The sequence below is a fragment of the Poecilia mexicana genome, unplaced genomic scaffold, assembly GCF_051168715.1.
Source record: "Poecilia mexicana isolate PSO_F unplaced genomic scaffold, ASM5116871v1 scaffold_10, whole genome shotgun sequence".
Taxonomy (NCBI): domain Eukaryota; kingdom Metazoa; phylum Chordata; class Actinopteri; order Cyprinodontiformes; family Poeciliidae; genus Poecilia; species Poecilia mexicana.
Genome location: NW_028263379.1, coordinates 17,494,687 through 17,504,676, shown reverse-complemented (window position 1 = coordinate 17,504,676; position 9,990 = coordinate 17,494,687). Strand labels below are relative to the sequence as shown.

Sequence of the window (9,990 nt, the reverse complement as noted above, 5' to 3'; positions counted from 1 at the left end):
ACCACAATATCTGCTCTAGAAAGTCCTCTGAGGTTTGTTTTGAAACAAACCATTTCATAAAGAGAAACATGTCATGCATGTAAGGAATGAAGTTGTTCAAAGATTCAAAGCAAAAATATCCAAAGCTTTGAACATCTCATGGAATGCTGTTCAGCCTGTCATCTAAATATGGAAAGACTATAATATACAGTATCTGGTCTTTGTGAAGGTCAAAGCCGTTATTGAAAGAAATGCATAAAATGTCCCATTAAAAGTTTGCCTAAAAATAGGCTGAAAGTTCCCTAAAACTGTAACAGTTGATATGGTGTACATTGAAATGTTATTTTTGGTAGAAAACAAGCAACCTGGTGGTAGGAGCATCATGCTGTGGGCCAGCTTTTATTTAGCAGAGACAAAGGAGCTGATCAGATCTGATGGAAAGATGACTGGAGCTAAAGAAGATGGTTCTAGAGATTACTGTCTGCAGAAGGAGGTATGCAAAACTCATGCAAGGAGATTTTTATATTTACAAATCATTTTTTTAAATGTATAAATTAATTTAATCAACTTCAAAGTTATGTCACTTTGTGTTGCTCCATCATACAAGATCCGTGTGAAATACATTGAACTTTGTGACTATAATATGACAAAATGTGCCTGTGTGTGTGAAAAAATCTCATGTATTATTTGGGAAATGCTATTATTATTATTATTATTGTTATTATTGTTGTTGTTGTTTGTTTGTTTAACTCTGCTAACTCTAGGTTAGTCCATACCTATAGATTGAACAAGACGGTGAAAAACTTGTTTTGTTCAATAAATAAATATACATAATAACAATTGATGTTGATTTGCTTCTTATTTTACTAGTAAGAAATTCAAAGAGAAAAGCTCTTTGGTCTTTCTAGCAAATTCTGCAGCTTCAACCTCACACGGCTCGGTGCAGCTGTCCTGGCTTTGAGCCCGAACGGGATGAGGCAACATTGCGTAATTCGCACATGCCACGAGACATTTCCTATGGTGTCAGCACAACCCTGATGAGGTGAGACAAAACCAGTGAGGCAGACCGTCGCTGGGAAGCATCACATAGACCGACCGTTGTGCAAAATGACAAGTAAGTGTGCATCACCCAGCCTCTATCCTGCCTTAGGCTGACAGCTATCACAGGTGCTTTTTTTGATGGTGGGAAGTCTGAGCCTCTCACACTGTGGTGAGTCGTGTCCTTGTTTGATTATTCATGTGCACACCCTCCCCCGCCACTGCATTGGACGCATCCTAATGGTCAGGTGCCTACATGTAGACCACCTCCTATCCGCGCCACTTTGACCTTTTTATTTAAAGAGCGACCACAGAAGCTGAAATCTGCACTTTGTCTGGGAGGGGCTACAAGTTGTAAAAAAAAAAAAAAAAAGTCTTAGCATTACCTGCCACACTGGATGGACATTGGAGATTAATTCCTGTTATTTCCTGCTGCGCTAATCAGCCAGAGACCACCATGGAAAAAGGTATGAGGAGAACAGACAAGTCTTGCTTTCTTTGGGAGGATTTCAGAAAGTCTTCTGGAAATGATGAAACCAAAGTTTGGATCCAGCTGGAGTTTGTTGTCTTGTGTGGTTTTGTTGTAATTGTTCACTCAGCTGGTGGAAGTAATCCTACTGGGAGCACTGGACTGCCAAAACATCCCTGAAGCTTTTTCAGGAGTTAACATGCAGTTATCCCAGTTATACGGATAATATTGTTCTTTTTTAATTAATAGTAATGAATCAAGTTTTTTTTAATATATATTAAACAAATGATGATCAAAAGAGAATAAATTATGTGACGTGATATATTTTTAATTTGATGTTACCAACGGTCTGTAAATCTTATAAATTCAGCTAAAATCATCCAGTTTTTCCCCTTTGGCACATATACAATTTTCACTGTACTGTTTTAAGATTGTCTAATCCGTTCAATTAAAGGTTAATCTGTGTGCTGGACAGGGAGTTAGTCTGGATTTATGTTTAAAAGACATTTTATAAGAACCGCCTGTTTAAAATATAATCACTAAACTGAACACACACACACACACACACAAGAACTGGTTGAAAGGTGAATTATGATTGACAAGATACACAGAAGCATTACGTTTTACCTCCCCATGTCTAACGTCAGCGACTCAGGAAAGAGTTCAATAGTTCAAATTACACAACAACTTAATATTGACGTGGCAATAAATTCCTTTTCATCTGACCGAAGTTCGTCCTTTTATTTGACTAACATTTTTTTTTCCAATCCTCAGTTTCAGCTCACGCAGTCTGTTTGCTCAACAGTTCGTTGTAACATGACAGAGTTTTGGAAGGAGCACTCCAAGGCCGCCACCGTGGAGGAGATGATGCTGGATTCCCGAGCCAAAGAGCTGACAGAGCATGAGCTGCCCGAGATCTTGTCCATGCTGCCTTCCCTGGAGGGACGAAGAGTGCTGGAGCTGGGAGCTGGGATTGGGTGAGCATGAAGCTCAGTTACTCCCTGTAAACGTTTTAAGCCCTTGGCTAAAGCATTATTGTAAATAGTATGAGGAAGAAAATTAAATGCTGCCTTGTCTTCTTTAGTTTTGTTCCAGGAAACGTTGAATAAATGGTGTTCTGATGACCTGCAGGTCTACATGGTTAATATTTATCTATCAAACTTGAAATGTATTTAGTCCTAGACATTTCATTTTAAGGCAGAGCAGTTATTTAAGAACAATCAGGATATAATCCATTGTCCTGGTGTTGGTCAGATTGCTTGAGATTTTTTGGTGACCTGTCAATATTTTTTAGATTTGATGAGACTGGTTTGGTAGTAGAAATTACATTGTTTTGAAATTTTAGGTATTAGTCAATGATGACAGTTAGGTTTCCTGCATAACCAGACAGAAACCTGTTTTTTGGATTAAATCGCTTTGTATTTTATTTGTACGCTGGTATTACTGGATCTTTCTTCTGCAACTGACACAGATGATCATAACATATCACCTGGTACACCATACCAGTATAAGGGATTATCTAGGATTTTGCTAAACTGCATCAGAATGTACTTGTTTAATTTGGCAATTATAACGGAATAAACAAAGATCACATCTGGGGTTCCTCAAGGCTGTGTTGTCGGGCCACGTTTATTCAATATTCATATCATCTGCCTTACTCAGAATATAGGGTGACACAAAAATTTTTTCCCCCTAACTATGGCGATGAAACACAACTATATTTGTCTGTTTTAAAAGATTCCGGAGGTTCGCTATGCAAGAAAAATAACTCTTAGCTGCAGCAATATTATAAATGCTTCATTCTTACAGTTAAAGTTGTTTGAATCAAACTTCATTTTTGTTTCATAGAAAACTGTCATGTTCCTCTGCAGCCGCTTCACCAGCCACCTGCTGACCAAGGCAGCCCATGTGACCGCGGTGGACTTCATGCAAAGCTTTGTGGACAAGAACAGGCAGAACAATGGTCACCATAGCAACGTCAGCTTCGTCCAAGCTGACGTCACAAAGCTGGACATCCCCCAGCACAGGTAGGGGTGAAGAGTACAGACTTGCTGAAAGTTAAGCAGAATAGATGAAAAAAATCACGACTGATCTGTGAATCAGTTGTGAAAGAAACAGGAGGCACAGAAAATGATCTCCTGACTTCTGCTGTTACACAATCAGATGAAGCTTATACCTACAGTTTTTGGTGAAATGCAAACTGTGACTCAGTTTCACTAAACTGAGTTTATATTTAATCAAACATTTCATGTATCGCATCTTAAAGCGCCTCCTGCAGGTCATACCTACTGTCCATGACCGGTGCTCACTAATCTCTCCTGTATAGAATATATTTCCTGTCAAGCTGCACATTTTGGAGTTACTAATATAACTACTTCCTCAGTATCGACTTTATCTTCTCCAATTGGCTGCTGATGTATCTGAGTGACGAAGAGCTGAAGTCCTTCATGAAGAAAATGCTGAACTGGCTGCAGCCAGGTGCCTTTCTCTTCTTCAGAGAGTCCTGCAACCACCGCTCAGGTACTGAGTCAACCGGAAACTTTCATGAATCTTTTACAATTGTAAAATGTTGCATTTTATGCAGATGGCTTAAACAACCAATTTATATTAAATTAAGCTGATGAGCATTTAAACTTATTAAGAAATATTGCCTTGGAAATTAAATTTGCTTTCCCCAAACCATATAAATCATAATTTGGGCTTTAGATTTAAAGAATAGAGTGGGTTTTTTTTATTATTCAACAGAAATAATTACTTTTTTTATTCTTTAAAGGCGACTGCAAGAGAGATTTCAACCCCACCTGCTACCGCAGCGAGGCACAGTACACTCACTTGGCCACCTCGGTGCAGGTGGAGGCACCGGAGGGAGGCCAAAACTTTGGTTTCGATATTGTCTTTAAAAGGACAGTTCAGACTTATGTTGAGGTATTGCTAAATCTTTATCTCCAGATAATTCCTGTGATACTTCACATGTTTAAAATGTGGTAAAAAGTTTAGATTAAAAAAAACAACATATCTTTCTTTCATTATATTTTCTTGCTTTCATCCTTCTGCTGTCTCAGATGAAAAACAATCCGAACCAGATGTGTTGGCTTCTGCAGAAGCTTCCTCGCTCCTCCAATTCCCAGAATGGTTTTGGCACATTCCAGCAGTTCCTGGACAACCAGCAGTACACCAGACGAGGCATCCTGCGCTACGAAAAGATGTTTGGGGCTGGTTATGTCAGCACAGGTGGACCCAGCACAACCAAGGTAAAAAAAAAAAAAAAAATTAAAGATGTTTCAGAAAGAAGGCAAAATGCTGAAAGAAAGCAAAACGCATAATAAAATGTTTAATAGTTGGCTGAGGATTTGATATTTTAGCAAATTAAAGATTTAATAATTTTCCCAACAGGAGTTTGTGGACCTGCTGAACCTGAAGCGTGGACAGAAGGTTCTGGATGTAGGCTGTGGAATTGGAGGAGGAGATTTCTACATGGCAAAAGTAAGACCAACAAAACCAGGAGAAACATCAGCATCATCAAAATGATTACAAAAACTAAAAGGAAAGCAAATGTTATGCTGTTCTGCAGATGTTTGGGGTGGAAGTGCTTGGCTTGGATTTGTCCGACAACATGGTCGACATTGCCATTGAAAGGGCAAGAGCGGAGAAGCTGCCATCAGTATGGATCACGTTTATTTCCTTTTACTTTTCATATTAAAAATCAGAGAGTTGCCTCTGCAGCTCCTTTGTTATAAGCGTGCACCACTGTACAACCATGAAACAAAATACGTCTAAGCTGTTGGCGCTTCCTTAGGTGCAGTTCGAGGTGGCAGACGCTACCAAGAGGACGTTTCCAGAAGGTTCATTTGACGTGATCTACAGCAGAGACACAATTTTGCACATAGATGACAAAGTGGCTCTTTTCAAACGCTTCCACGTGAGAATTTTAATCATCTTCTTATCTTATACTTACGTTGATTTGTTTGTGAGAGAAGCATAAGAAAAATATTAAAAGTTCATGTCACGATTATTCTTTCATTCCTTTGGCCATATGATCAGTAACTTTTCTGCTTCTTGGCACCCAGTCCTGGTTAAAGCCAGGAGGTCAGCTGCTGATCAGCGACTACTGCTGCGGGGAGAAGCCATGGACTCCAGTATTTGAGGCCTACGTCAAACAGAGAGGTTACATCCTCTACACACCGTCAGAGTATGGCAAGGTAAACCAGCAGGTTTATATATCAGCACTTCCCACTGCTGTGTAGTTTGGTTCAATATTAGAAGAGTGAGCTTTCATGACATACCAGGACATTTTAAAACTAGTCGTTCTGAGATGGAAATATCAGTTGTTGATTAGATTCCTGCTGCAATAATAATAAAAAGAAATATCTGGAAAATAAGATGATACATCTCAAATGAAATGAATCCATTAATCATCAGCAAAGAGAGCAATAAAGACAAAGGTCAAGACACATTTAAAAAAAAATACTTATTTATGTGTCATATGAGCAGACACACTCCCACTTGCTGCTGAGAATGGAGGGGTCAGGTTCTGTCGTGGCACCATTTACCCTGTGTCGTACCTTTATCTACGTCCAACCAAGAAAAGTGAAGAAATTGTGTTTTCACCAGCTGCTGCAGTAGACTCTGGGGTTGGCAGGAGGAGAAGCTTGCCGAGGGCGCTACTGAAGCAAGAACCACTGTCAATCACTTTTGGTGAAATTCTTGTACAGACTAATCTCCAGCTAGACGCACTGCTGCCTAAAGGCAACGTTGCATCAGACCAAAACAACTTACAACGACGTCAAACCTACTAATGCCTTCCAGAGCCTTTGAAAGACATTTTATACAGTATGTTAGGATTTTTGCTTGACTCCAATGAAAAACGGTTTTGTTCATTCTCTACGAGACGTTATACTACAGTTATCCAGGAGGTGGTGCTGTTTCCACTCTTACTCACCGTCCCCCCTTCTCTCTGATGCAGTTCATTCAGGAAGCTGGATTCTGCAATGTTCGAGTAGAAGACCGAACAGCCCAGTTCATCCAAGTGATCCAGACTGAGCTGCAGAGAGCAGAGGACATTAAAGAGGAATTTATCCAGGTTAGTTTGCAGAGCAGCTTGGGGGATTTACTTACTTGCACAGGTTTTACTTAACTTCGGAGGACTTACTAATATCCTTCGATCTGCTATTTACTTTGCAGGAATTTTCCGAGGAGGATTATTCTGCAATAGTTAACGGATGGCGGGAAAAGCTGGATCGCTCTAAAAGCGGAGACCAGCGATGGGGACTCTTTCATGCAACAAGGAACTGAGTGATTTATCAAAACGTTAAGGAGATAGACACATTTAGGTTGCTTTTTTTTTTTGACAAGTCTAGCAACATGTTAATTTATGAAAACATTTTTAAAGCTTTATATCTTCTTTCAATTGTAATGGTTTGCAAAATAAAAAAAATTATCAAAATACAAACCAGGTGATGGAAAATCCTGCTGTTCATTGTTCATTCAAGTCTGGGCAATATTTGCTCTTGCTTTATTATGCTGCGTGGTGCATGAAGGCATCAATAACTCTTTCACTTTGACTCTTGAACATGTGGTTGTGATCATGGTCATTTTTGACAAAGCATGCATGTTCTTCTCTAGTTGAAGAACCATACAAATCTGGAGACGTAATGCAATTCTGTGATCCGTTTGTTGCTCTGAACATCACAGTTTGCATGATTTACTCAAGGTTTTCTCAGATCTTCTCATAACTTTACCAAAGCAGGATTAATAAATGTTTGGTTAGTGTGTTTTGGGGTTTGTTGTGTAATCCTATCTTCCAGCACAGCAGAATTGGTGAAAACCTGTTGGTCTTGTACTTCCAGTGAGCAACCTCCAAGGCCCCACCCTCTCACATCGGCGCTATTTCCAACTCATACATCCGGGCAGGAACCCACCAGTAGCTGCTCATAGCAGCCAGATCTCTTTCACTGCAAGAAGCCGCTCAGCCAGTTTGACTTGAGCAAACTAAATTTGACTGTTGATGGATGGACATGCGGTTGGTTGCAGTGTTGTTGTTGACTGCTGTAAATTAATTAGAGTAAATTACTCTTTTACAAAAGAGTTACAAAAGAGTAAATTACTCTTTTGTCTGACTGACTGACTGAAGCCTGACTGAAGACGTTAATTTATTCTATTTAAATCTTTAATTATTTACAACATAATGGGCTCGAAATACAACTGTCTAACCAGTCCAAAATTATATATATATATATATATATATATATATATATATATATATATATATATATATATATATATATATATATATATAAATATTCCCCTCTCACCCTCCGTGGGTGGTCTCTTTCATCCTCTGAGCTCGGGTCCTCTACCAGAGGCCTGGGAGCTTGAGGGTTCTGCGCAGTATCTTGGCTGTGCCTAGAACTGCACATTTCTGGACTGAGATGTCTGATGTTGTTCCTGGGATCTGTTTGAGCCACTGCTCCAGTTTGGGGGTGACTGCCCCGAGGGCCCCTATGACCACAGGCACCACTGTGGTCTTCACCTTCCAGGCCTTCTCCAGTTCCTCTCTGAGGCCCTGGTATTTCTCCAGTTTCTCATGCTCCTTTTTCCTGATGTTGTAGCCACTTGGTATTGCTACATCCACCACAACGGCTTTCTTCTGTTCTTTATCCACCACCACAATGTCCGGTTGGTTCGCCATTACCATCTTGTCTGTCTGGATCTGGAAGTCCCACCACAGGATCTTAGCTCGGTCATTCTCCACCACCTTTGGGGGGCAACAAAAATAAAAACATTAACAGCATCACATAAAACATCATCTCACATACATACATTTTTACACAACATATAAAAACAGCTAAAAGGTTATTAAAAGCATAAAATTCACAATCAAGAGAAAATCTACACCAGGCATAGCATGTAGCTCTTGTTAACGTTCTTTATCAAAATAGATGACCATGCTGAGCTATGATAATCATCCCCAAAATGTAACCTTGTTTCTATCCTCACATTGATATGTCATTGCTTCCAATACCAGAAAATATTGATCTTGCTGCATTAAAACTACAAAATCTATTGTGTTGTGTGTTTCATCTGGATTTTATACGAAAGTCCAATAACAAGTAGTTGAACAGTTTCATGAATGACATTCCTGAGAAGATGCGGTGTGCATTTGACTTCTGAGGTAACTCGAGGAACATCACAACCCAAATGAAGTTCCCAATAGAGAGAGACAAAGAGACAGCTTAGATTGAATAGAGTGAATTAATAATAATAATAATAATAATAAGTCACTTGGATAACTGATAAATCTTGACAAGAGCCAAGTACAAGTTGCCTAATTGTTGAGTATTGTTCTGCAGAGGTGTGAGGCAGTTTTCCACAACAGCCAAGATAAACAAAAAAAAAGACAGACAGACAGACAAAAGCAGGTCGTAGGTTAAATTAACATCCTGATCAATCCTCATGTGCAAAGGTTTTTCTTATAAATGTTGTACTTGGAAAGGTGCCCTGTGAAAATAAATTTAATCTGGGATCTGGTTCCACAGAAGAAGATCCTGGAAGCTAACTTGCAGCAGGACAATGCACCACGTCACAAAGTCCTCGTTACTTGCGAGATTTGTCTGATGATGTGGTTGGTGGGTGTGAATTAGGATAAGAAAATGTATGTCCTTACAAATGGATTTTAGAGAAAGCTGGTGAAAATCTTCTCTGAATGTTGATGGTAAATTCTCTAGCGTTTAGTTGATGCATGAGGTTTTTCAGGTTCTCAAAAGCAGTACTAAAGGGCAGGAGAATATCAGCCTGAGCAATAACTTGTTTAGACGGTGTGTTTTGTTGTAGGAGCATAAACAATTCAACTTGATCTCATTTTAGTTGTCCACAGTAAGTCATTTGAGCGGACATGTTCTTTGTTTAGCTTGATTTAGTTGACTTTCATAGGTAAACAACTTAGACTTCTCTGAAAAGAAGAGATAATGTACGTTACAAAGATGTTATGTGTGTTTACAATGTTCAGTCTCATTCTTTTCTGTTGTGCAGTTTGAATGATCTGGATTTGAGTTGAACAAAGTAGGACTCATGAAATAAATAAACCTTTGTTTAGGCTTATTTTTTTATGGAACTTTTGCCACAACTTGATTTTTGTCTATGAGGAATGCCTGGTGGCTGAGGGACGTTGACTTTCTCCATGGTAAAGAGATTAATAAATTGATCCCAAAAATGACTTAAACTCTACATGTGCATCACTGTAAACAATCAAGCATGCAATATTTTGTTAAGACAAAATATAAAAGAACAAATTATTAAATGTTTATAAAAAAAATCCCCAGACAGTTTCCAAACTTTGTTGTTCATGTTTTTTTATTTTTATTTTGTCAGCCTAGAATTTATTTTTAGTCTATTTCCAGTAACTAAGAGAGAGCTTTCTACAAAAACATTTGTTGCGTCTTACCAAGTGTGATGGATGGGTGTGACCAAGTTTGTTTTTCAGTAATGAACTGCTGTATGTTTATGGC

The 9,990-nt window shown here is 38.9% G+C and overlaps 1 protein-coding gene and 1 long non-coding RNA gene across 2 annotated transcripts; one reads left to right on the top strand and one right to left on the bottom strand.

Annotated features, from left to right (window-relative positions):
* The first annotated feature begins 1,014 nt into the window (after positions 1-1,014).
* pmt (phosphoethanolamine methyltransferase) lies at positions 1,015-6,935 on the top strand. The gene is made up of 12 exons (XM_015008117.2): positions 1,015-1,484; positions 2,292-2,463; positions 3,358-3,513; positions 3,870-4,006; positions 4,260-4,411; positions 4,549-4,737; positions 4,880-4,969; positions 5,058-5,147; positions 5,283-5,405; positions 5,554-5,685; positions 6,450-6,566; positions 6,668-6,935. The coding sequence occupies exons 1-12, from the start codon at positions 1,475-1,477 to the stop codon at positions 6,776-6,778; spliced, it is 1,479 nt and encodes a 492-aa protein (XP_014863603.2). The 5' UTR covers positions 1,015-1,474; the 3' UTR covers positions 6,779-6,935.
* On the bottom strand, positions 5,145-5,623 carry LOC148157039 (uncharacterized). Its single transcript, XR_015764477.1, has 2 exons — positions 5,442-5,623; positions 5,145-5,344 (listed from the first exon to the last, which is right to left on the bottom strand). It is a non-coding gene; the product is annotated as an uncharacterized LOC148157039 (long non-coding RNA).
* Positions 6,936-9,990: the final 3,055 nt, after the last annotated feature.

Excerpts from the sequence above, each read along its gene's own strand:
- pmt (XM_015008117.2), top strand. Across the intron at positions 4,738-4,879 it reads GTGGACCCAGCACAACCAAG|GAGTTTGTGGACCTGCTGAA; the intron begins GTAAAAAAAAAA and ends TTTTCCCAACAG. Across the intron at positions 6,567-6,667 it reads TTAAAGAGGAATTTATCCAG|GAATTTTCCGAGGAGGATTA; the intron begins GTTAGTTTGCAG and ends TTTACTTTGCAG.